The 27,967-nt window shown below is 45.9% G+C and overlaps 1 protein-coding gene across 3 annotated transcripts in view; it reads right to left on the bottom strand.

Moving 5' to 3' along the window:
• Positions 1-27,967, bottom strand: part of CARMIL1 (capping protein regulator and myosin 1 linker 1) — a 581,945-nt gene that overhangs the window by 209,572 nt on the left and 344,406 nt on the right. For all 3 annotated transcript variants that reach the window (XM_063923281.1, XM_063923283.1, XM_063923284.1), the window contains 3 exons: positions 16,589-16,670; positions 12,029-12,128; positions 11,883-11,937 (listed from right to left, as the gene is read on the bottom strand). In XM_063923281.1, coding sequence (XP_063779351.1) covers positions 11,883-11,937; positions 12,029-12,128; positions 16,589-16,670 — 237 coding nt within the window. The remainder of the gene's footprint in view (positions 1-11,882; positions 11,938-12,028; positions 12,129-16,588; positions 16,671-27,967) is intronic.

Below are 27,967 nucleotides of genomic sequence, written 5' to 3'. Positions count from 1 at the left end.
AGAGGATGAACAATAGAGAATTACAATATAACACTATAACATAACAGACAACAATAAAGTTGACACATAACAACAGACAACTAGAAAGTTGACACAACAATAGATAACAATCACCTTAACATGTGAACAAGTTGGTGAGAATGTGTTACCATAAGATCTACTGAACTTACCACAAGCCAGGTGAAACTGCTCTGGCTGGGCGTCCAGTGAACCCTATGTATTCAAAGAAAAGGGATTTATCTGGTAAGTACCAAAATCCTATTTTCTTTTTCATCCACTAGTGGCCACTGGAGTACTTTTGGGATGTAACAAAGTTTCCCTCTTGGGCGGGAGAGCTGTTTGGCACCTGTAACACTAGACGGCCAAAGCTAGCTGCTGATGCCGCAAATGTATCAAATTTGTAAAAGCGCACAAACATGTGCACTCATGACCATGTAGCTGCACGGCAAAGTTGCGTCGTAGAAGCTCCATGACCTGATACCCATGACGTTCCCACTGAACATGTGGAATGAGCCGACACTTATGTAGGTGGTTGTAGCCTAGCATGAAGGTAAGCCTGACGAATGGTCAGCGTAATCCATCTGGTCTGCTTGGAAGCTGGCCAACCTATCTTGACTGCATCATAGAGAACAAATAATGTATCTGTTTTACATACTGTTAATGTTCGGGCTACATAAATGGAGAGTGCGCATACCACATCCAAAGTAGCTGGAGTTCCTACACCTTCTGATAACACAGGAACTACGATTGGTTGATTGATGTGAAAAGAAGATACCGCCTTAGGTAGGAAAGTGGGATTCGTCCAAAATTCCGCTCTATCATCATGAAACACCAAATATGGTGGCTTGTATGACAAGGCACCCAATTCTGAAACACGCCTTGCTGAAGCTAAGGCTAGGAGAAAAACTGTTTTCCAAGTTAGAAACTTAAAAAATTCACATGTTGTAAGGGTTCAAAAATTGAAGATTGCAAAAAAATCTAAAACCAGATTCAAGTCCTATGGAGCTGTAGGTGGTATAAATGGAGGTTGAACTCTGTGGACACCTTGCAGGAAAGTGTGTACTGTTGACAAAAGGGCCAAACGCCTTTGAAAGTAAATTGACAAGGCAGAGACCTGCACCTCTAGTGTAGATAAACATAGTCCTCCATCTAACCCAATCTGTAAAAATAATAAAAGACAAAATAACGTGAAAGATGTCAGAAACTTCCGAGCATCACACCACCCTATATAAGCTCGCCAAATCCTGTGATAATGAGCTGCTGTAACTGGCTTCCTAGCACATAACATGGTTGGTATAGCCGACTCTGGAATGCCCACTCGTCTTAAAACAGTGGTTTCAGCAGCCACCCCATTAAACGCAGCCACGCTAAATCGGGGTAAGGGAACGGACCCTGTTGTAGCAGGTCTGGACGTAGCGGGAGCAGCCACGGATCATCTGCGAGTAGACCACGTAGAGCCAAGAACCACGCTCTCTGAGGCAAATGATGTGCCACTAGTATGACTGTTGTAGACTCTCGTTTGATACGCTTTAGCAACCAAGGCAGCAGCGGAAATGGTGGAAACAGACACACCAGGCTGAATGGCCACGTGATTGTGAGAGCATCCACTGCCACTGCCTTTGGATCTCTTATTCTGGACACATACTGGGGTGTTTGATGATTTTGGCGAGATGCCATTAGATCCACCTGTAGGTAACCCCACAGCTGGACCAACATCTGGAACACTTCTGAATTTAACACCCATTCTCCTGGATGAAAATCCTGACGGCTGAGATAATCCGCTTCCCAGTTGTCCACTCCTGGAATGAACACTGACGACAATGGGGGTAATTCGGAGTTGATCACAGCAGCAAATTTGTTAGCAGTTGGGCAAAAATCTGTGCACTGCAGGTGTGGCAGGATATAACATTTGCAGAGAGAGTTAGATTTGGGTGGGTTATTTTATTTCTGTGCAGGGTAAATACTGGCTGCTTTATTTTTACACTGCAATTTAGATTTCAGTTTGAACACACCCCACCCAAATCTAACTCTCTCTGCACATGTTATATCTGCCACCCCTGCAGTGCACATGGTTTTGCCCAACTGCTAACAAATTTGCTGCTGCAATCAACTCTGAATTAGGCCCAATATCACTTGGTGATTCTCGACCCAATTCAGGATTCGAGCAACTTCTCGCATGGCCATGCGACTTTGAGTTCCTCCTTGTTTGTTGATGTATGCGACTGCCATCGCATTGTCTGCCTGAACCTGGACAGCATGTGCACTGCCTGTCGCAGCGCGTCGTAAATTGCACTGAGTTCCAGGACATTTATTGACAGTAATCTTTCTCGGTCTGACCATAGACCCTGAAGCTGACAATTTAGGACCACTGCTCCCCAACCTCTGAGACTTACGTCCGTCATCAGAATTATCAAATTCCAGACTCCAAACCTTTTCCTGCAGTGAGATTGTTTATGTGGAGCCACCAGAGTAGTGATACTCTGGCCCTTGGAGACAACTGCAACCAACTGATGCATTTGTAGATGCGAGCCTGACCACTGAGCGAGAAGATCCAGTTGAAAAGGACGTGAGTGAAATCTTCCAAACTGGAGTGCTTCAAAAGACACCACCATCTTGCCTAACAGTCAAATGCACAAATGCACCGAGACTGTCCGTGGTTTGAGCACCAGCTGTACCAGATGACGAATACTTTGTGCTTTCTGTTCAGGCAGGTAAATTCGTTGATCCACCGTATAGAGAATCATTACTAGGAATTGAAGTCTTTGAGACGGAATGAGGCTTGATTTCTTGACGTTGATAATCCAACCGTGCTGAACTAGTACATTGTATATTAGTAAGGCATGTTGAATAAGTATTTGTTGAGACAGAGCTTTGATGATAAGATCGTCTAAGTACGGAACTATTATCACTCCCAGGGATCTGAGATGCGCTATCATTACAGACATCAACTTTGTGAATACCTGAGGCGCTGATGAGAGGCCAAACGGTAGTGCCTGAAATTGATAATGGTTTTGTTGTACCGCAAACCTTAAGTACACCTGATGCAGTGACCAAATTGGAAAGTGTAAGTACGCATCCTTGAGATCCAGCGAAATCATGAATTCCTGTTGTACTAAACCTGCAATCACCGACCGCAGGGATTCCATTTTGAACCTGTAGTAAGTGGCGTACTGATTGAGCCCCTTCAGGTTCACTATCGGTCTGACAGAGCCGTCTGGCTTTGGTACTACAAAAAGATTGGAATAATAATCTTGACCCTGTTGGTAAACTGAAACTGGAATCAAAACCGCGGAATCTACGAGAGACTTAATCGCGGTCTGCAGAACTGCCTTTTTGTCTCCTGACACAGGCAGGCCTGTCTTGAAAAATCGCATTGGTGGTAGACAATCGAACTCTATTTTGTAACCTTTAAACACTAAATTGCGGATCCACGCATTTGTGGATGTCTGAAGCCACGTTAAGTGAAACGTCTGAAGGCGTGCTCCCACAACTGAAGATCCGAGATGGGCTGGAAGCTCGTTATGCCACTGGCTTGTCAGCAGCCTTTGTGTCCTGACGACGGTTAGTGGTTTGCTGAAAGCCACGTCCTCTACCACGTCTACTCTGTATGGTTGTTCCTCTAGCACGGCCTCGAAAGGACCGAGTTCTAAAGGATTTGAACGCTGGTGCAGCGTATTTCCGTCTTGGAACTGGTGTGGGCAACGGCAGGAAAAAAGACTTCCCACCAGTGGCCTGAGAAATCCATTTGTCTAATTCAGGACCAAACAACATATCGCCAGTGTAGGGCAACGCTTCTGTTCCACGTTTTGACTCTGCCTCCGCCTGCCAAGAACGTAGCCAAATCTCCCGTCGGGCCGCAACTAGTGAAGCTGAAAGTCAAGAACTAACCTGGCCAACGTCCATAGAAGACATGCCTAAATAGTCAGCGGAATCGCCGATATGATCAGCAAGAAGGATAAGCTGATCCAAGGGAAGATCTTGTCGCAGGCCCAATTTGAGCTGTGTTGCCTGTGCAACTACAGCCTTGTTAACCCAAACTCCAACAACTAAAGCAGGCCGAAGCAACACCCTTACAGCTGTATACAATGACTTTAGCATAGCTTCCAGCTTCCGCTCTGACGGGTCTTTAAGCGAGGTAGCAGCTGGGACTGGAATGATTAACTTTTTGGAAAGTGTTGACACCAAGGAATCTACCGCCGGTGGAGTTTCCCTTTTCATAGTCATAGACTCTGGGAACGGGTAGTTAGACAGAAACCATCTAGGCTTAGAAAACCGTTTATACGGATTCTTTCATGCATCTGTTAACTGCTTATTAATAGAATCTGAATAAGGAAAACACACAGGTGCTCTGTGTTTTTTTGCAAATAAAACCTTATCATTTGAAAGAGGTTCTTCAATTCCAAACCTGATGTACTGCCCTAATGAGACTATCAGTAACCTCACTATCTGACTCCTAGCCCACTTCACCTTCTTCTTGTTCCTCTTGAGAGAATAGGTCTGGCATTGAATCATGCATCTGACACCGGTAAGTTGTGAGATCACCGATGACTACTTTTCGGATTTGAAGTAGACCTAGACTGCTGTAAACCCTGCAAAGTCCTTGACATCTCCTGAGCCTGCTCCGGCACCTCAGACGGTATCAACCTAGCCTCAGATCTAGCCGTCTCATGCTCCTTACACACAGCAACCAACTCTGATTGTAAGCCAGTCATCCCACCTGCCATCATTGCCCAAGGCAGATCAGGGTAAATGTTCGCATTTGTACTCGTATGTGCAAGACACACTATGTAAGTAGTAGTTCCATCAGGTAACGCACTCTCACAGACCTTGCAGCCAAGCTGCTTTTGTGATTTTGCATAAGCTTTACTCATTATGTACCCAGACAGACAAGTAGACAAAGACAGACAAGTCCCACGACTCAGTAAACATGTAACTAAAGTGTGTATAAGCCTGAAGTGCAGTGCATGTGGGACACACTAAAATTAGATAAATATGTATAACAAAACAACATTGGCCTGTTAGACTAATCACAGTACAGATTAGTTCATATATAACATACTTGTATATACATTGATACAGAAGTGTAACACAGGCTAATAGCAGGGTATGCACTTGCTGCATTAAAACACAGCTTAGTTTTTCTGTGCGACTCTATAACCCGCGGCGCTGCTGCGGGAAAAATCTATCTCCCCGCTGCAGCATCACAGCTCTTGCTGGCAGACTGCGGCAGCAGTGAGAGCAAGTGAGCGGCAGCAGTGTGAGCTGCCTGGCTGCTCATTACCTGATAGTAGTGGAGGCTATGATGGGGCTTCTCTCCCAAGCTCTGTCCAGCTCCTTCTGCAGCCTGAGGCTGAAATCAGCTCTGCTGATTGTGGTCTATGGTAGTGCTCCTCTCCTGAGCGCCGACAAGCCAATTGCTGCAGTCAGCAGCCTCCACAATCCCGGACCCAAGCTTCTTAATAAGATGGGAAGGGATTGAGTGTAAAAATAAAAATCTTTTAATAAACAGAAGTGTGGAAAATCCTCCATGTGTGCCTTCCTGGCAAGGCACAGAAAAAAACACTGAGGTACCTTGGGAGTATGGAGGGGGTGGTGGGTTACTAATTTAAATATTTAAATATGCCTATCCCTGCTAATGTCCCATCCATATCCCAAGAGTACTCCAGTGACCCCTAGTGGAAGAAAAAGAAACTGTTTGGACCCTGTACCACACCTAAAGATTTGTAATATTATCTTTAAAGAGGAGTCTACAAAATAAATAAAAAAAACATGAATACAAAGCCCAAAATGTAACAGCCATCAACGTGATTCCAGTTAGTTAGCCGAGGCAACACATTTTAAAGGCAAAACCAGTTGCAATCCATACTTCAATATGTAAGCAAAAAAACCTTTTATGCCCAATTTAGGACATATACACTTAAAATGTACCACTCATAATTACAGCATTTACATGTTTATTATGAAATATGCATGTCTTAATATGGCTCAGTATAGTATATAAAATGCTTCTTCACAAAGGCATTTCTATAATGGGTGCAAGGCGTGTGGTGCTCACGGTCCCCTTGTCATCATCCGGTCTCTTACTGGGACGCCGAGGCCGTGAGGTCTGCCGTGCGGGCGGCTTGTGGGCAGCGGCGGAGGAGGGCTACTGTGGCGGGTAGGCGGCTGTGGTGGGTCCGCTCGCGGTGGTGGGATGCCGTTGCAGCGGATCCCACTCAGAGCAGTTGCTGGGAGGCCAGAGACAAGGGAGTGTCTAGGCACCAGCAAGAAGGTCTGCATTACAGGGAGCCGCCATGTTGGAGACCAATTCTGAGCAATGGTGCAGGTTTCCTGTTGTATCCAGCCAATCCAGGGAAATCTCTCCTTATAAAAAGGGGCTGGTTTATTACAGGGGCGCCAGTGCTTCAAGTTACTACTATGTTGTAGGTGCTATAGCCCTGTGCTCCCAGGATTCCTGCCGTGTCCTGGTTACTCCCTGGCTTTGCTCTGCCGTCATTTAGTTGTTGCCGCAGTCCTGCAGTCTCTAACCTACTGCCGTTTGCGAGAGCGTTCCTGGGAATCCCAACCCAGGAGGAGTCTCAGGTCACAGCTTCGTCTCTCAAGCACAGTTTACAAGTCCGTGCTCCACAGCCTCGTCTCTCAAGCACAGTTTGTAGATCCGTGCTCTTCAGCCTCGTTTCACAAGCAGTTTACAAGTCCGTGCTCCACAGCCTCGTCTCTCAAGTACAGCGTGCAAATCCATGCTCTTCAGCCTCATCTCTCAAGCACAGTTTGTAAATCTGTGCTCTTCAGCCTCGTCTCTCAAGCACAGTTTACAAGTCTGTTCTCCACAGCCTCGTCTCTCAAGTACAGCTTGCAAATCCGTGTTCTTCAACCTCGTCTCTCAAGCACAGCTTGCAAATCTGTGCTCTTCAGCCTCGTCTTTCAAACCACAGTTCACAAGTCTGCAGTTCAGCCTCTTTGTTCAGAACCGCCACCTACCAGTCCGCAGTTCTTCGTCTTCAACTTTGTTAACTACTATACCTGCCTTCTAGTCCTGCCCACGTTCTTCGTTGGTCTCGTGTCCCATGAGAAGGAACTATATCCAGCCCCCTCGTCTTCTTCATCTGCAGGCAATCACTTCCCTGGGCAAATGTCAGTTGCCGGATCCTCAAACTCAGCCAAGCGTGACACCCCTGGGTCCAGGGAGTCCCAAACCGCACACCCGGCACCCATATATTATACTTACCCTTCTGGAGTTCCACAGCAGCGGCCCTGCACTCTAGACATACTGTAGGCCATTTCCAAGTGATTTGTGCATGCGCATTGAAGATGTCCTCATGAACAAGGCGTGGGCATTAGAGAGGATGAACAGTCTGGACTTGCTATAGCATGAATGGCACAGACTTACTGTCTGGTACGGCTTCTGCAGGCAGACCCCACTATATTTTACTTGTCAGCATCTGCCCAGGCCATGAGTGTTAGCTCTTTATCACTTTTGTGCGTACGTGTGCATGGAGCGGTGGTGTAGTAGCAATGATATGAACCAGTGCCAGATTACCAAATAGGCAGAGTAGGTACCGACCTATGGGCCCCAAAACAATGGATCAAAATAATACAGATTTGATCTTAAAAGAAAAATACAATCAAGATTTCTTAAATTGTTTCCAGAAGATAGAAAAAATGAATCAACTCAAAGAAACAAAAACTTTACATTGAAGACTCTAAAGCGAAAATACTGTATTTATTTAATGTACCTAACCAAGTTAAAGTACATAAACCATTGACATCAGATTCAAATTACAGTTTCCAGATCGTTCATTGGTAAAATTAAAAACAAATTAGAAAAGGGGGGCCAAAGATCTCTACAATTGTTTTACCCATTACCAAGTATCCCTTTATTGTATATCAATTTCTACCAAATGCCCCCTAAAACATGTTCCAAGTGTATTACAAATGTGTACAATGACTACCAAGCAGACTGTTATAATTTCAAATGCTTAAAAAACATTCTATGCAAATTGTACTAAGTATGTTTTACTCAATACTAATTCAGATCTTAAATTATTAAAATAGTAAAGTACGTAATTCAGTAAAAATCTAACACATTACCTGCCAACCCCATTAAAGATATGTTTGGCCCATCACATGTCCTGAAGGAATTTGATGCAGGTAAAGAAGCTGAGAAAGCTGTTGAGCTGCTGTTGTGAATACATTATTCAATCTACACAGTACATTTGGGTATAGAAAATCTGCAAAGCTGTTGCTTAGTCACTCTTTGGCTTATGAGGCTCATAAATCACCAATCACTAATTCCCCAATATAACAATTCTCCAATCCACCAATATCTTTCCATGCACTTACAGTGATTTGCAGATCATTTTTCATCTAAAGATCAATTGCGGGATGAAGGTGTGGGATGCTGGCTGAACTCGGACATTTCTTTAAAGGGGCAATCACTTACAAGGCAGCAGATCTACAAATTAGGACAGTTACCATTTTACTAGTAAAATACTAGGGGATGCGGTTATGTGACCAGTCACACAAACCCAACCCAACACTAGTAACGGTTACCATACAGTAGCAATCTACAGCCTCGATTGGTTGATGAAATACAGCATATTGGATAACCCAATTCATCAATCACTTTATGGGCCTAATTTTGAGTTGATCGCAGCATCAAATTTATTTGTTAGCAGTTGGGCAAAACCATGTGCACTGCAGGGGGGATAGATATAACATGTGCAGAGAGCGTTAGATTTGGGTGGGGTGTGTTCAAACTGAAATCTTAATTGCAGTGTAAAAATAAAGCAGCCAGTATTTACCCTACACAGAAACTAAATAACCCTCCCAAATCTAACGCTCTCTGCAAATGTTATATCTGCCCCCCCTGCAGTGCACATGGTTTTGCCCAATTGCTAACAAACTTGCTGCTGCGATCAACTCAGAATTACCCCCTATGATCGTAACTGGCGATTGTTGAACCCCCTCCGGTGCCTAGTCACGCTACGGGAGTGCCCCAGAGACACTCCCATTGCAGTGAATGGGGCACATGCGCGTCTCACACGCACGCGCGTCCCAGTCCCTACAATAGGCGCGCCTCGGTGGGCACGCCGCAGCACAGACGGAGCCATGATTAGCGTGGCTCCATCTGTACCTATAACTAAGTCTATTAGTCTATTGCAGAACCACAATCATACACCCAGCAGGGCTGGGCCGGAGGAGCATCAGAGAGGAATTTTTTTTCTAGGCGGCTCCAATGCGGCAAAAGAACCGCCCCTTTGTTATGAGAGTCTGTGTGGCGCTCCAACCTGAGAAGGCGGTATGTTGCAATTGACGTTAGTGTGACAGCGGCACCGGTTGAGCTGGGACTCTCACTGAATGCTTTGTTGCAGGAGAACAGGAGGCGGATGAGGACAGAAGTTGCTTCTGCAGTGACAAATCCCCTTCCTCCAACATCTCCACTAGTGACGTACACAGGGAAGAGTGATGGAGGAGCAACCCCCCTGCTGGACAATTGGTGCCTATCTGGTTCTGCTCACTGACTTTTATTCTGAACATATGTCTGGTCCCAGGTGTGGATCTCAGGAGCTTGCAATCTCCCTGGTGGCAACAACTGAGACATCATAGAGTGTCAAGAAGCTTGGAGGAGAGCCTCTCCGGGATTGAACAGCAGTCCCTGATTCAGTGTCTACTACAGTGAACAGTGCTAGCAGCTGAGGAAAATCAGATCTATGCAGATTTTATTTACATTTTTGGCTGGGGAGGGGGGGGGGGGGGGAGTTTGGCAGGGGTTCTATAGCATCTACATGGAAAAACATTTTTGATAGCAATATACAGTAGTATACTGTATTTAAATGTATTGGCTATACCAGTGATGGCTAACCTTGACACTCCAGCTGTTGTTGAACTACACATCCCAGCATGCCCTGCTACAGTTTTGCTATTTGGCCATGCTAAAACTGATGCAGGGCATGCTGGGATGTGTAGTTCAACAACAGCTGGAGTGTCAAGGTTAGCCATCACTGGGCTATACTGTAATTCCACATTATAGCCTATATATTTAATGTTGGAAATTAAGCCAGATACTAGAACATCCTAACAATTAGTGGATCTGCAGATGTTGGTGTATTGTAAATATATTTGCAATGTCACATTTTTTATCCATCCAAAAGTGGTCTTTAAAAATTGGGGTACGCATGCAGCAAGAACTGAGGGAGGATACATACTGTAAACCCATAGTGTACTGTAATATGGCAAAGGATACACTTTTGTAATGTCTGCATATAGGGCCCTATTTATAAGCCACATGTCTCCTTAAAATTGTGAGGAAATGACAAAAGACCCTAATGCTGCAGACCGTAGCTCCTATTATTCACTACATCCATTATACCCTTATGGTAGGGCAAAGTGAAACAAGCCCCTTTAGCGGGTTCAATATAGGTCGGGATGCAGGCCATCAGCATACAGCCGTCTGTATGCCGGCAGCGGGGCAAGCGCAAAGAGTCTCCTTGCGGGCTCACTGTGCTTGCCACGCTGCGGGCAAAGTTGCTGGCTGCGCTCGCCACAGGTTCTATTCCCACTCTATGGGGTATATTCAATTAAAGTCGGATCCATTCCGACATGTATTTGTCGGAATGGATCCGACAACCCCTATTCAAATCTCATCTTAATTCGACTTTTTCAAGTCGAATTGAGATGAGGGACGCAGAGGAGGAGAGGGGGGAGAGCCGCAGGGAAACCAGCGGGGGACTGCCGCCGGCAGCCAGAGGAGATCAGCGCTACAGTAGCGCTACAGATGGATGTCACACAGCAGCCCGACCGCACGGCAGTGTCCACTCGGCTCCAGCAAGCTGGCTGGAGCCGGATGGACGCTGCCGTGAGCGGCGCGTCTGTGTGTCATCCTGCTGCAGCGCTGTGCTGTAGCGCTGATCTCCCCTGTATGCCCGCCGGCTGTCCACCCGTCTCCCTGCGGCTCTCCCCCCTCTCCTCCTCTGGGTCCGCATCTCAGTCCGACATCTTTTGATGTCGGACTGAGGTGGTTGAAAAGGGGGCCAAAACCTGTCGGTTTTGGCTCCGTTTTCAACACAAGCACGTGGATCGGCAGCTATTCCTCCGATCCACGTGCTTTTCGACAAGTCAAATTCATCGACTTGTCGAAAAAATTTAAGGATATATTGAATAGGTCGAATCAGGATTCGACCTTAAAAAGTCGAAAACTGACGTCTTTTCGACAGACGGCAGTTTTCGACTTCAATTGAATATACCCCTACGGCTGCTATGGACAACCACAAGTGGGAATAGCCCCTGTGAGCCGGGATTCCAGCTGTCGGTATTGTCAGCACTCGGGATTCCGGCGTAGGTATCCAGATCGCCGGGTTCCCGACTGCCGACAAATGAACTGCATCCCCCTTTAGTCAGCACAAACTGCTGTTTTCTCCAGGCTTTTTGCCCTTTCATAAATGAATCCCCATGTTTTATACTTAAAACAGTTTTTTAAAGTGAAGGATGCTGCTCAAGTGCCAGAGTTGTGTTTTGCCCTCCAGGCTAAAACCTGCCTGCCAGCCCCTGGGTACACAACAAAGTTAGCCATCTATTTCAAATTGGCTGTGCATCTCCTTGGCCTTCAGGTATTATTTGTCTAGAAACACAATCTATCAGGCTGCTTAGAAAGGACTTTCTGAAAGAGCTGGTCATGATGTGCAGAATCAATGTCTATGCTACGATTCTTCATCTGTCAGTGCTGCCACTCAGCATGGAGGTGCCCGGTGAGAGTGGCTGTAATGTGCCTCCCTGCAGAGATTACAGTGTTTCACACATAACAGAACAATCTGTTAGTCACTGAATGAGTGGGCCGAATTGATGCCTATGGGCCTGTAGGGTCAATGAGAGACATTACTCACCGATTCTTCATCTTGTATCATATGTACCAAGTTATCCATGACAGGGGTTAGATTTCTACAGAGGCAAATAAAGACACACTGCATTTCAGGCACATAATGATGTGATGCAATAGTACTGTGGGTAGGATAAAAAGAGAAAACCTTACTTGGATTTCATGTTATTGAAATTCTTCCCCAATGCCAGGTGTCTTATTGATCTGTTTTTACTGAGCCAGACTACAAGAGTTGAGAGGTCAGACTCTAAACCTGTAATAAATAAAAAACACAGACGTTCATTACAGCAAGTACGAGAGGTATAAAATTGTCCCCATATTTCAGTTGGATAGAACTGTATTATTTTCAATATGCTTTTCAACCAGCTGAATCCACTGAGAAGTCTTCCACTTATGTGAAATGAGTTTTATTGATGAAAATTGCATATCCACTTATCAGCTATTGTGAATAACTATACTGAGATAGTAAGCTGCTGTACCCCTGCTTACTACACAGAAAACCATGGTCTAAGCCTTGAGAATACAATCATTACATTGACAATCTGTTTAGAGCAAATGTCAAAATGATTATTTAGTCTTAATGTAAACTACAAATCTAAAACTTAATTATCTATATAGGACGTAGTCCAACAGTAAATACTCAAAAAGTCTTCATATATCAGTAATAAAATGAAATTTGTCAGAGAACAATGTTTCTGGTATGCTATTAGGGGAAAACACACGTAGTTATAAGATACCTTTATAGGGGACAGGGTCACTAACAATACAATATCTAATACTACCACTTCAATAAGACAGGTCTGCAAGGAAATTCTAATGCTGGGTACACAGTGGGGCGATGGATTGGCCGTCCGGCTAATCCACTGACCCATCTGATGATTGTTAAGTGCATATACATTAACATATCGCCAGACCAATGTGTACTGCCTGGTGTAACAATTGGGCTGCCATTTACATGTGCCCGCCCAGTTGTAATGTCAGTCACCGGCAGTCTCTGCAGCAAGTGTACGGGCAGTCTGCTGACTGCCCATATACACAGCACGATGTGCCAAAATATCTGCAGATATATATCGGCCGTGCTGCACAGCCAACGTGATATGTCTCTGAACAACGTTGGTTATAGACATATCGCTGGTACACACCTATTGATGCATCCATGATATATCGACCATTCAGCTGAACCCTGATATATTGGCCAGTTTGTACCCAGCTTCAGTCCCCCCCTTTGCTGGACACCTGTGGTATCTCTCCACCACAAAATAACAAAACAATCTCCTGTACCTGCTTATTATTCATAGGATAAAGCACACTGAATATTGTTCACACATCACCCTACCCTGAATTTCTGACTAAATAGGCAGGTCTAACAATATAAAATGTACTCCTCACTGTAATCCTTACAGTGGGGAACTACAGTATATGTGTATAAGTAGTAGACAGCACAGATGCTACACTGCCTTTGTTATCCTAACTTGGCATTCATGTGTGGGCAGTAGGCAGTGACTAGAGTTAGTTGCTGACTGACCTCCACTAATTTGATGGACTACAGTAACAAAAAAGGTTCTGTATTCTTACTTGCTGCTATTAACATATACAGCATATATACTCCTCACTGGTGTATCTTTGCCATGGTCAAACACAGAAAACCTGTTTTGTGTAGCCATTTTTAGTTGAAACCAAATATTTTGTGGACCACAACAGAATCCTTTCCAATTTTGCACATGGTAGGTCATAATTAACAGATCTGAACCAATTGGAAAAAAACTGTTGGATGCACACACGGGCCAACAGTGGTGATTTATAATTTATTAATTTTGATTATACAATTTATTTTGACTGCACTATACAAGAGAATGCCATACGTTTTGCTGTCATATTAAGCTTTTTTTCCCCCATATCTACTTCAATAATGTAGGAAGTGATAGCTCTGAACACCTGCTTTGCTTCTATGCATTAAAGGACAATTGCATTTTTGGATATGAATCATGAGAGCAAAAAACCCATAAACGCACAGTACTATCCTGTCACCCTGGTAACGCTGTCAAACCGAGGTATTATCACCTCACTCTATTACAGACAGATGAAGCTCATTGCATACAGTATCTTTAGGACAGTCTCCTAATGAGATTTGATGCAACTCAAAAGAAAGTCTACAAAGCTGCAAGACATCCAGCCTGTTCAATCAGAGTCCCATATCTGGGATTATTCAGATGTGGTTGGAGTTTCTATCACTGTTGCTTCATTGGAAACAGCAGTGTTAGCGCTGTATGGTGATGCAGTAGTGATAGCATCGTATCTCTCTCCCACCATCGGGTGGTGGTTTGTGGCACCCATGGTGCTGTGCAAGCTGCTCGTCGCAGATGTCTCTTCCCTCCCTCTAAACGGTGGTGACACATCTCCGTTATCACAAACGGAGGCTATTGCTGGCAGTCTGCTGCCGCTCTGCGTCGTCTGTCGCAGGACCTGCTTATGCATGCGCAGAATGGGACCTGTGCATACACAAAGTACCAATAATCAGTACTTTGCTGCATGAGATGCAGAAGCGACCGGCCCTGAATGAGGTCAATCAACACTAACATATCAATCTACTGTAGAGAAGCGAAAGAGCATTATGAACGCACTTAGTTTAGAATAAATACTCTAGTTATTTTGTTGAAATTATTACTCTCCATAATATACAGCTTTTAACATATATTAAATTTAAAATAGTGGTGTTATCTGCTCTTTAAACCATATTAAAAAATGCTTTACCAGCTTTAGGACATTTATCGAGTCTTTGCTAACCACATGTCAATCATGTTGCATTTTTTTAAGTGTTTTTTGATCCATTGATTGTCTGAGGCATGCCTGTAATTTGCCATCAAGAATGATATGGGCAGTAAAAGCAAAAACTAAATACCGGTACTTGTTTCTCCCTGCAACCAGGCTGCCATCAGAAACTGTGGGGTTCAGGACTGACAAAATAGACAGGGCCCCTCCCTCCCAAGAAAAAAATTCTGCCGCACTGCTCCACCCCTATGTAATGTCATACATTGTGACTAGGAAGGCCAATCCCGGGCCGTTTTTTCAATCCCGGGATTCGGGATTGAAAAACGCACAATCCCGGGATTCCCGGGATTGCAGTAGGGACCAGTGAAGAAGGGTGTTTGGGAAGCAGCGCTGGAGGGTAGGTAGCGGTGCGGGAGGGTGTAGGTAGCTGGGCGGGAGGATGTAGGAAGCGGTGTGGGAGGGTGTAGGTAGCTAGGCGGGAGGATGTAGGTAGCGGTGCGGTAGGGTGTAGGTAGCTAGGCGGGAGGATGTAGGTAGCAGTGCGGTAGGGTGTAGGTAGCTGGGCGGGAGGATGTAGGTAGCGGTGTAAGAGGCTGTTAGCACTGCACGGAGGGAGGGTGGGTGTAAGTAATACCACCTACTATTAGGTGGACACACTGAATGCAGCGGCATTTCAAATGAAGCGCCGGCCGCCAGCCAACCAGAGCTGGCGAACCGGCAGCCAATCAGGGAAGCGGCCGCAGCAGTCGCTCCTGATTGACTGCCGCTGCTGCGGCAGCTTCCCTGATTGGCTGCCGGTCCGCCAGCTCTGATTGGCTGGCGGCCGGCGCCACATTTGAAGTGCTGCCGCGTTCAGAGTTTATCTATGGCTGCCGCCCGCCTAATTGTAAGTAGTATTACTTACACACCCACCCTCCTGCACATGCGCAGTGTAATCCCGTGAATCCCGGGATTGGATGCTCCAATCCCGGGATTCAAATCCTGGCATTTTTGGGCCCAAATCCCGGGATCCCGCCGATCCCGATCCCGGGATTGGCCTCCCTAATTGTGACGTTACATATAGGTGGAGTCTTGTAGACCTACAGTAACTGTTCACAGAGAGCTGATGCACTGATAAGACTTGTGTAAAGAAGTCCTCCCTGCACATCAACCTGCTGTTGATTCACAGACTGGTGCAGCTCTACAGGTATTGGCGGAAGGAGCCAGGGGTGGATCCCCCTCACTGTATGGGCCCGGGACACCAGTCCCCCACAGTCCCCCCCTGATGGTTGCCCTGTCTGCAGCACTTTAGTCTAGTGGTTCCCAAACTCGGTCCTCAAGGAACCACAACAGTCCAGGTTTTAGGAATATCCCTATGAAATGCTATGTTGCAGTGTTTTCCACTAAAATACCTTTTGTATGCACATACAGCCGCAGTCGCACATAGAATATAGGAATGCCACATGTCATTTTAATCAGCAGAGTCTGCTTATGTGTCTTATTTGCACAGTGATGAGAATAAAACATTTTCCTGTGAAAAAAATGCTCGAAAAGACGCCCGGTGTTAGTTAACGTGCTTACAATTAGGTGCGACTTGAAGGGCTGTTTAACGCAAGGATGTAGGAAGACACATCTGTATTTACAATTTGACATTTTAAACTCAGGGAACACTTACTTAAAATAAATAATCATTCAGAACTACTGAGTATATAATGCTTAAAACATACAAAAAAAAACCAGAAAACACATTTTCAGAATACTTGAAAAAAACAAACATCACAACAGTCCGGCACTACCTCATTTCCTCATATCATACCGCTTGAAGATTTCCAGTGACAACTTACAGCCACTGAAGTAGGCCAGCGTTATGTTATTTGACACATGGAGTCATATTATAGAAACTGATGTGATAACCAGTCATGACATTCTAGACTACTTGAATGCAATATGCACAGTAACACTCACCATTATCAGAGATATCCAGGCTTGTGATATTATGAATCTCGGCTATGCAGCCTTCTAGCACTTGAGCTCCGCCTGATCTTAACTAAGCATAAAGGACAAGAAAAATAAATGTTCAGACAGTACAGTACTATGGTATATTCAGTGTATGTGACAGACTGTGCAAGAGATAAACAAATCTAAATATTTCATTGAATTATCTTATTTCAAAGTTGAACTGGAAAATGTGTTGTGTTTTATTTAAACAATGAAATTTATATTGTGCATTATACCTGGTGTATGTTATAGTCCATAATTTAACACATGCATAATATACAGCACATATATGAGATGCTTTATAAATCATGTACTTCTGAGGGGAATATCCATGCAGTGGTAAGTATAATAAACAATGATCAGCTTCAAAAAGAAAGAACTACAATGGCAGACTCAGAAGCAAGGCCACAATAAATGATGCTACAAAAGCAGGTCTGCCAAAATTCAGGAGTTAAAGTATGGACGCAGCACACTGATGGGGTGGAGTGGTGGAGGTTGTGGTTGTGGGGGCAGGGGGAGGGGTAGCTGGGTTATAGAGGCATGGCCACTCCCGTGATATGGTTTGTTTATTGCTGTTTTTGTTTTGTTTTTAGCAAAAAAAAAGGAAATTGCAGAAAAATTATTTGCCCCCTTCCCCCATCAGGATACATATCCAGATTACTGTAAAGTGGAACCGTCCACTCAAATCGGTACAGTCACACAAACATTGTTGGGTGGTATGCAAATGTTTTGCGCAAGTAAATAAATGGCAGTGGAACATGATACAATAAAGAACAATTATATTGGTAATGTAAGAAGATGGTAAGAGGGGCTAGACAAATACATAGTAATGCATAGTACTGATAAGATAAGACAGATGGTACTTACACAGTGACCAAGCTTAGGAAGCATAACAGGAAAAGCAGAGAGATGAGAACACAAAAGAAATAAATAGGAAAAAAAACATTCTGCTAATTTCATAAACTTTCTGCTACCAGATACTAATTTTGTGTCACATAATATACCGACAGGTATGCGGAATGAATGAGCTTCAGTTCAATCTGATTTACTGACATACTGACAGACTTGTCCCTACAGATCTCCTGAACCTGAGAGAAACCAAGTCTCACTCCCTACAGATCTCCTGAGCCTGATAGAAACCAGGGGGTAAATTTACTAAGGTGGGAGATTTTTACAACTGGTGATGTTGCCCATAGCAACCAATCAGATTGTATCTATTATCTTCCGTAAGCAGCTAGACAAATGTTAAGTAGAATCTGATTGGTTGCTATGGGCAACATCACCAGTTCTAAAAAACTCCCACCTTAGTAAATTTACCCCCAAGTCTCACTTCCTGGGAGGACAGGTAAGTAATTCACAGAGGAATGTCTTGCTATTGGGTGAGTGGAGAGGTTAGAGAAAAATGTGCTGCTACATAAGGTGTGGGGAAAATGTGCTGCTACATGAGGGATGGGAAAAAATGTGCTGCTACATGTGGGAGGGGGAAAATGTGCTGCTACAGAAGGGATGGGGAAAATATGCTGCTACATGAGGGAGGGGGAAAATGTGCTGCTACATAGGAAAATGTGTTGCTACATGAGGGAGGGGGGAAATGTGAAATGTGCTGCTACATAGGAAAATGTATTGCTACATGAGGAAGGGGGAAAATGTGCTGCTACATAGGGAAAATGTGCTGCTACATAGGAAAATGTGCTGCTACATGAGGTAGGGGGAAAATGTACTGCTACATGAAGGAGGGGGAACCTGTGCTGCTATATAGGAAAATGTGTTGTTACATGAGGGAGGGGGAAAATGTGCTGCTACATAGGGAAAAATGTGCTGCTACATGAGGGGGGGGGGGGATGTGCTGCTACATGAGGGAAGGGGAAAAAATGTGCTACTACAGGAGGGAGGGGGAAAATGTGCTGCTACATAAGGGATGGGGAAAATGTGCTGCTACATGAGGGAGGGGGAAAATGTGCTGCTACATAGGAAAATGTGTTGCTACATGAGGGAGGGGGGAAATGTGCTGCTACATAGGAAAATGTGCTGCTACATGAGGAAGGGGGGAAATGTGCTGCTACATAGGGAAAAATGTGCTGCTACATAGGAAAATGTGCTGCTACATGAGGTAGGGGGAAAATGTACTGCTACATGAGGGAGGGGGAACCTGTGTTGCTATATAGGAAAATGTGTTGCTACATGAGGGAGGGGGAAAATGTGCTGCTACATAGGGAAAAATGTGCTGCTACATGAGGGGGGGGGGATGTGCTGCTACATGAGGGAAGGGGGAAAATGTGCTTCTACATTGTGGAAAATGCGCTGTCACAGAGGTAAAGAGGAGACTGTGCTGCTGGAGAAAAGTGCATGTGCTTCATCATGGGGAGATAGGAGAATATGCAGCTACTGGAGGGAAAGGGCAGAATGTGCTGTCATATATCTATAGCTTGAGAAAGGGCCATTTGTGTCTGAAACGTTGATGACTTGCACAATGAACAAACCTTGTTTGCGCTCTCTCTATTACATTGGACTTGGCACCAGGGCATCATGTCATGCAATGGGGGCTTGGCGCATGGTGAACCTAGAGGATTCCCTAGAGTGAAAGAGGATGTCACTTTTCCAATGTACAATGACAGCTGCTGATTTGGAGGAGAACTAATCAGCAGCTTGTTATCTGTGAAACTGCTAGCTGCACTTCCATGTCTGTGATAGGCTCGGAGTATGGCACATGGCAATGATGTCACAGCCAAGTACTTCACTTCCAATAAGGAGCAGAGGATGCTACCCTCACCTACTGACTGCTAAGTGAAGTTGTGGCTTTGTTTCCAAGCAAGGAGAGACAGGTCAGACCTAGAGATGGCACTGCACAATGGCGTGTCAATGGAGCTGTGGAAGCCCTGTCATTTCACTTCGTAGTTAGTATGAAGGTCATTATGAACTGCAAAATTGCAAACCTACAGCAAAAATGTTCTTTTCTTACATTACAGGTCTACTTTTGTGCACCTATCCTTATTGGGAAGAAAACAGAGTTTCAGGTCAAGATGGTATCATATGCAGCGCCACAAATATCTGCACCAAACATTGTGGGAAATTTGGCAAATTTAGGCCATTGTTGGCAAAGTGAAGAAAGAGAAACAGATCAGTAAGATACAGGACACCAACAGATCCTACTTAGAACAAGTGCACTTTATTTTACTTGAGGTACATGATTTGTGGGTCACAATGGCAGTTGCTAAAGTTTGAACTGTATTATGCTAGGTGCAGGGTGGATAGAGGTGGAATGTTGGTGGTAACTGTAAATTAGCAACTACGGGAGTAATGAGAGACAAGCAGGGAACGGGGTGGACAGATTTATAGGATTACTGTACCCCTTTCACACCGCAGCTTGTACCCGGTAATTTGCCGTTTTTACTGGCTTCCTAAACGGTTCGAGCTGCGATGTGAAAGGGTCACCTTCAATTTACCGTTTACAAAATACCGGTATTTTGAAACGGTAAAAAAGCAGGGTCCTACCCGTTTCAGACCCGTTTAATTGTGCAGTGTGAAAGGGTCTGAAACGGTATTTGCAAGCCCCAGAAGGTGATAGGCTGTCTCCATGTGTGATCTCACCAGGCAGAAGCAGGAAATAAACATTTCCTGTGACAACCACTGTTTTGTATGGGTGAAACGGGTTCAGTGTGAAAGGTACCAAAACAGTAATGAAATGGTAATATACTGGTTACAACATGCGATGTGAAGGGGGTTTAACTGCTCAGACCCGTTTTAAGAACCGTTTAAAGAACCGTTTCAAAAGCAGGTTTTGCGATGTGAAAGCAGCATAAGTGGGAGAGCACGTACCCTTTTTTAATCCCTGCAAAAGGACCTAAATTAATCACCACTATAAATCCCCAGAAAATGGATCTGTATACTTATAAATGAACACACTTTGCAACCTCTGAATGCACTTTTGCAGAAAATCACATTACTATTACTACAACCAATGTAATAAAAAGCTTCAAACACACACAAGTCACCCATACAATACTGACAGACCCAATGTCTCCTAATCTCATAAATAATGTAAGATATGAAGAAGACTTAAACTGTGTGGATGGCCTAAAGGTTAGCAGGGTGGATTAAGATAGGACACTTATTACTGCCTTGACTTTAGAGAGTTGCAAAACTAGACCCAGATTGGTTTTACAGGAGCATGAGTCCAAGAAGTGGGGTGCACCACGAAACTGCGCCTTGCACACATACAAAAGCATTGAGAGTCTGCAGATTTTACAGCCAATGCTGCTGTGTAGTTCTATGTGACCACACCATGCGTGATGTGCATAGAATCCAAATCAACATATAAAAACAAATGGAAAGTGTCAATCAAAGGGCATCTGTGATTCTATGTAGTCTGCAGATGCACCTGTGAGCAATTAGTCTTTGATCTTAATTCAAAAATGAACTAATTAAATTAATGAAAAAGAAGCTGTTCAGATTTGAAGAACACAATGTCCTGATCTCTAATTTGGATATTCTATGTGGTTACATCATAGCACAATCAGGATTTTATTGCCCAGGTCCAGCTAAGCAGGTCATACAGTATTTTGACTTTAATGTATTTCTTTTGTTCATTATTATTTATAATTAGTCATTTTACCTGGAAGGATGCAAAATAATGCTCCAATCCTCTGCTTATATATTGGTCAGCAGTTCTTAAAACAAATAAAAAGAAAAAGAAATCCTCTGCAGTATATGTATACAATGCAGCAATTGAGATACCCTCAATGTACTGTAACTTCAACTTCACATCTGTTGCTAAAACAAGCTACTGTATTGTCAGTTTCAGCTGAAAAGTCTACAGAAAGAGTTTCCGTCTCATTTTCTGTTATGGTTTGCTTATTGAGAACCATCTGCAGGCAGTACATAATGCAATCCAATGTCGGCAGTACGTATTTTAAGGGTGATTCTGAGTTGATCGTAGCCCTGCAAAATTTAGCAGAGCTACGATCATGACCATAGACATGCTATCCCGTCCCGCATGTCAGTGCCGGCATCCCCCGCAGAAGTGCAAAAGCATCACACAGCGGCGATGCTTTTGCACTTTAGGAGTAGCTCCCGGCCAGTGCAGCTTTAGCATGCTGGCCGGTAGCTACTCGTCGCTCCCCGGCCCGCAGCGGCTGTGTGTGAAGTCACGCAGCCACTGCGGGCTGCCCCCCATACGGTCCGGCCACGCCTGCATTGGGCGGACCACGCCCACGAAACGCCGGGCAAACGCCGGCACAGTTCTGACCCGATCGCACCGCTGCGATAAACTGCAGCGTGCAATTGGGTTGGAATGACCCCCTTTGTCTATTATACTTCTACCCCTTTCACATTGGAACCCTGGTTCCAACCCGAGATACTGCACCTACTGCACCGTCCACCTACTTCAACCCGTCACACAGCTCTTGGACCTGGGTTATTCCCACGTCGACCCCTTTTACACTGAACCCATGTCTGCCCAGCTAAATGTGTCAGTCATTAGAAGTGGATTTTTTTTTTTTGCACACAAAAATTAGTTCATAAAAAGTGGGTGGTGACAGCAATCTGCGAGCAACTCCAATCAGCCAACTAGCTCCTTTTAGCGCAACCTTGGTCGAATAACCCGGATCGCACCTTTCACACTGCAGCCTACCAGGGTTGATCCCTGGAATAACCCTGGTCGTGACTCGGTTTGCGGACCCGGGACACACAACTCAGATCAAGCCTTTCACACAGCGGGTCACACTAGCAATATCCTGGGGCAGAGGCGCAGTGTGAAAGGGGTATAACTGGCATAATAATGAAAGGGAAAATAAGAATTTACTCACCGGTAATTCTATTTCTCGTAGTGGATGCTGGGGACTCCGTAAGGACCATGGGGAATAGACAGGCTCCGCAGGAGACTGGGCACTCTAAAGAAAGATTCAGTACTATCTGGAGTGCACTGGCTCCTTCCTCTATGCCCCTCCTCCAGACCTCAGTTAAGGAAACTGTGCCCGGAAGAGCTGACATTACAAGGAAAGGATTTTGGAATCCAGGGTAAGACTCATACCAGCCACACCAATCACACTGAACAACTTGTGATAAACTTACCCAGTTAACAGTATGAACAACAACTGAGCATCACTCAACCGATGCTACATAACCATAACCCTTTGTTAAGCAATAACTATATACACGTATTGCAGAAAGTCCGCACTTGGGACGGGCGCCCAGCATCCACTACGGACTACGAGAAATAGAATTACCGGTGAGTAAATTCTTATTTTCTCTAACGTCCTAGTGGATGCTGGGGACTCCGTAAGGACCATGGGGATTATACCAAAGCTCCCAAACGGGCGGGAGAGTGCGGATGACTCTGCAGCACCGTATGGGCAAACACAAGGTCCTCCTCAGCCAGGGTATCAAACCTGTAGAATTTTGCAAAAGTGTTTGAACCCGACCAAGTAGCAGCTCGGCAAAGCTGTAATGCCGAGACCCCTCGGGCAGCCGCCCAAGAAGAGCCCACTTTCCTTGTGGAATGGGCTTTCACTGATTTCGGCTGCGGCAATCCCGCCGCAGAATGAGCCTGCTGAATCGTGTTACAGATCCAGCGAGCAATAGTTTGCTTTGAAGCAGGAGCACCCAGCTTGTTGGATGCATACAGGATAAACAGCGAGTCAGTCTTCCTGACTCCAGCCGTTCTGGTTACATAAATCTTCAAAGCCCGGACTACGTCCAGCAACTTGGAGTCCTCCAAGTCACGAGTAGCCGCAGGCACCACAATAGGTTGGTTCAAATGAAAAGATAACACCACCTTTGGCAGAAACTGCGGACGAGTCCGCAATTCTGCCCTGTCCATATGGAAAACCAGATAGGGGCTTTTACATGACAAAGCCGCCAATTCTGACACACGCCTAGCTGAAGCTAAAGCCAACAGCATAACCACTTTCCACGTGAGATACTTTAGTTCCACGGTCTTAAGTGGCTCAAACCAGTGGGATTTCAGGAAATCCAACACCACGTTAAGATCCCAAGGTGCCACTGGTGGCACAAAAGGGGGCTGAATATGCAGCACTCCCTTAACAAACGTCTGAACCTCAGGCAGTGAAGCCAGTTCTTTTTGAAAGAAGATGGATAGGGCCGAAATCTGGACCTTTATGGACCCTAATTTTAGGCCCATAGTCACACCTGACTGTAGGAAGTGCAGGAATCGACCCAGCTGGAATTCCTCTGTAGGGGCCTTCCTGGCCTCACACCAAGCAACATATTTTCGCCATATACGGTGATAATGCTTTGCTGTCACGTCCTTCCTAGCCTTTATCAGCGTAGGAATAACTTCATCCGGAATGCCCTTTTCTGCTAGGATTCGGCGTTCAACCGCCATGCCGTCAAACGCAGCCGCGGTAAGTCTTGGAACAGACAGGGCCCCTGTTGCAACAGGTCCTGTCTGAGAGGCAGAGGCCATGGTTCCTCTGTGAGCATTTCTTGCAGTTCCGGGTACCAAGTCCTTCTTGGCCAGTCCGGAACAATGAGTATTGTTTTCACTCTTCTTTTCCTTACGATTCTCAGTACCTTGGGTATGAGAGGAAGAGGAGGAAACACAGACCGACTGGAACACCCACGGTGTTACCAGTGCGTCCACAGCTATCGCCTGAGGGTCCCTTGACCTGGCGCAATACCTTTTTAGCTTTTTGTTGAGGCGGGACGCCATCATATCCACCTGTGGCAGTTCCCACCGACTTGCAATCTGCGTGAAGACTTCTTGATGAAGTCCCCACTCTCCCGGGTGGAGGTCGTGCCTGCTGAGGAAGTCTGCTTCCCAGTTGTCCACTCCCGGAATGAACACTGCTGACAGTGCATGCACGTGATTCTCCGCCCAACGAAGAATCCTGGTGGCTTCCGCCATCGCCACTCTGCTTCTTGTGCCGCCCTGGCAGTTTACATGAGCCACTGCGGTGATGTTGTCTGACTGAAGCAGCACCGGTTGGTTGCGAAGCAGAGGCTCCGCTTGACTCAGGGCGTTGTATATGGCCCTTAGTTCCAGGATATTTATGTGCAGACAAGCCTCCTGACTTGACCACAACCCTTGGAAGTTTCTTCCCTGAGTGACTGCCCCCCATCCTCGGAGGCTCGCATCCGTGGTCACCAGGACCCAGTCCTGTATGCCGAACCTGCGGCCCTCGAGAAGGTGAGCACTCTGCAGCCACCACAGAAGAGACACCCTGGCCCTGGGGGACAGGGTGATCAGCCGATGCATCTTAAGATGCGATCCGGACCACTTGTCCAACAGATCCCACTGAAAGATCCTCGCATGGAACCTGCCGAAGGGAATGGCTTCGTATGATGCCACCATCTTTCCCAGGACTCGCGTGCAGTGATGCACCGACACCTGTTTTGGTTTTAAGAGGTCTCTGACTAGAGTCACGAGCTCCTGAGCCTTCTCCTCCGGGAGAAACACCTTCTTCTGGTCTGTGTCCAGAATCATGCCCAGAAAGGGCAGACGCGTCGTAGGAATCAGCTGCGATTTTGGGATATTCAGAATCCAGCCGTGCTGTTGCAACACTTCCTGAGAGTGTGCTATGCTGATCAGCAACTGCTCTCTGGACCTCGCCTTTATGAGGAGATCGTCCAAGTATGGGATAATTGTGACTCCTTGCTTCCTCAGGAGCACCATCATTTCCGCCATAACCTTGGTAAATATTCTCGGTGCCGTGGAGAGCCCAAACGGCAACATCTGGAATTGGTAATGACAGTCCTGTACCACAAATCTGAGGTACTCCTGATGAGGTGGATAAATGGGGACATGCAAGTAAGCATCCTTGATGTCCAGAGACACCATAAAATCCCCCTCTTCCAGGCTTGCAATGACCGCTCTGAGCGATTCCATTTTGAACTTGAATTTCTTCAGATAAATGTTCAGGGATTTTAAATTCAAGATGGGTCTGACCGAACCGTCCGGTTTCGGTACTACAAACATAGTGGAATAGTAACCCCTTCCCTGTTGAAGGAGAGGAACCTTTACAACCACCTGCTGGAGGTATAACTTGTGAATTGCTGCCAGCACTACCCTCCCTTTCCATGGGGGAAGCTGGCAAGGCCGATTTTAGGTAACGGTGAGGGGGCGTCACCTCGAATTCCAGTTTGTATCCCTGAGACACAACTTGTATAGCACAAGGATCCACCCGTGAGCGAACCCACTGGTGGCTGAAATATCGGAGACGCGCCCCCACGGCTCCTGGCTCCGCCTGTGGAGCTCCAGCGTCATGCGGTGGATTTAGTGGAAGCCGGGGAGGACTTTTGTTCCTGGGAACTAGTTGCGTGGTGCAGCCTCTTTCCCTTACCCCTGGCTCTGGCAAGAAAGGATGCACCTCTGACTTTCTTGCTCTTTTGCGAACGAAAGGACTGCATTTGGTAATACGGTGCTTTCTTAGGCTGTGGCAGGACATAAGGCAAGAAATTTGACTTCCCAGCCGTAGCTGTGGAAACTAGGTCTGAGAGACCGTCCCCAAACAATTCCTCACCCTTATAAGGTAAAACCTCCATGTGTTTTTTAGAGTCGGTATCCCCTGTCCATTGCCGAGTCCATAAGACCCTTCTGGCAGAAATGGACATTGCGTTTACTCTAGAGCCCAGCAGGCAAATGTCCCTCTGGGCATCCCGCATATATAGGACCGCGTCCTTGATATGTGCCAGGGTCATTAGAACAGAGTCCCTGTCCAGGGTATCTAACTCCTCAGACAGAGTATCCGTCCATGCAGCTACCGCACTACACATCCAGGCCGAAGCAATTGCTGGCCTCAGCAGCGTACCAGAATGTGTGTAAACAGACTTCAGGATAGCTTCCTGCTTCCTATCCGCAGGATCCTTTAGGGCGGCCGTATCCTGAGACGGCAGGGCCACCTTCTTAGATAAGCGTGTCAACGCCTTGTCTACCCTGGGGGAGGATTCCCAGCGTAACCTGTCCGTTGGCGGGAAAGGATACGCCATCAGCAATCTCTTGTAAATTACTACCTTCCTATCAGGGGAATCCCATGCTTTTTCACATAATTCATTCAATTCATGTGACAGGGGAAAAGCCACTTCTTGCTTTTTCTCCCCACACATATAAATCCTCTTGTCAGGGACAGGATTTTCCTCAGAAATGTGCAACACATCTTCATTGCCACAATCATGTAGCGGATGGCTTTAGTCATTTTAGGCTGCAACTTTGCATCATCGTCATCGACACTGGAATCAGATTCCGTGTCGACGTCTGTGTCAACTAACTGGGATATTGGGCGCTTGTGAGACCCTGACGGCCTCTGCGCTGTGGGAGCAGGCATGGGTTGAGACCCCGACTGTCCCAAGGCTACAGCTTTATCCAATCTGTTATGTAAGGAGCTTACATTATCATTTAACACCTTCCACATATCCATCCAATCAGGTGTCGGCCCCGTCGGGGGCGACACCACATCTATTTGCACTTGTTCTGCCTCCACGTATCCTTCCTCATCAAACATGTCGACACAGGCGTACCGACACACCGCACACATACAGGGAACGCTCTGACTGAGGACAGGACCCCACAAAAGCTTTTGGGGAGACAGAGAGAGAGTATGCCAGCACACACCCCAGCGCTATATAACCCAGGGATTACACTGTACCTTAGTGTTTACCCAGTAGCTGCTGTTTTTATATATATATATATATATATATATATATATATATATATATATATATATATATATATATATAGAGTTCCAGAAAGAAACAGCGGCACTCGAGGGTTTAGTGAAAAATGCAAAATGTATTCAAAAGAAGTTACAAGAAGCCGACGTTTCGGGGCTCACATGCCCCTTTGTCAAGGTGTATAACAGTGTGTGGGTGTATGTGCTTACCTTATATCCCCGTGGAGTCCATCAGTGTGCAGGTGTGTGGCCGGAGACGCGATGCAGCCGCCGAACTTCCGGTCGTAACCGAGTGACGTCATGGAGAGTGCGCCCGTTGCTATAGTGACTGGGACGCCAAATGCCGTTGACTGTAGCGGTGACCTAACTGGTGACAGTGTCAGGTGAATGTAAAGTGTGAGTGCAAGTTGCTGGAAACCTTGGCACCTGGGGAAACTAACACCTCCGTGGGGCATAATGTGACCCGGGTGCGGGGGGACGGGATGTTACGTGGGAAGTGGCAGAACCCGGTGGATGCTGGACTCCCCTTGTCTATTCGATGTGGGAGGTCCAGAAACCTGATGAGGGATATCGACAAATGGGTCCGACGGTGAATGGTGGCTACTGATCGTGCCACACTGGCACTAAAACAGGTGTGGCTCGCCTGGGAGTGAATGTTGATGACTGTGCCCGCTGCGTCTGTGGTGTGACTGCATATGAGACTGGCACCGCAGAGACAGCT

Source organism: Pseudophryne corroboree, chromosome 5, assembly GCF_028390025.1.
Source record: "Pseudophryne corroboree isolate aPseCor3 chromosome 5, aPseCor3.hap2, whole genome shotgun sequence".
Taxonomy (NCBI): Eukaryota; Metazoa; Chordata; class Amphibia; order Anura; family Myobatrachidae; genus Pseudophryne; species Pseudophryne corroboree.
Note: the sequence above shows the minus strand (reverse complement) of the source record. Positions and strands in the feature narration are given on the sequence as shown.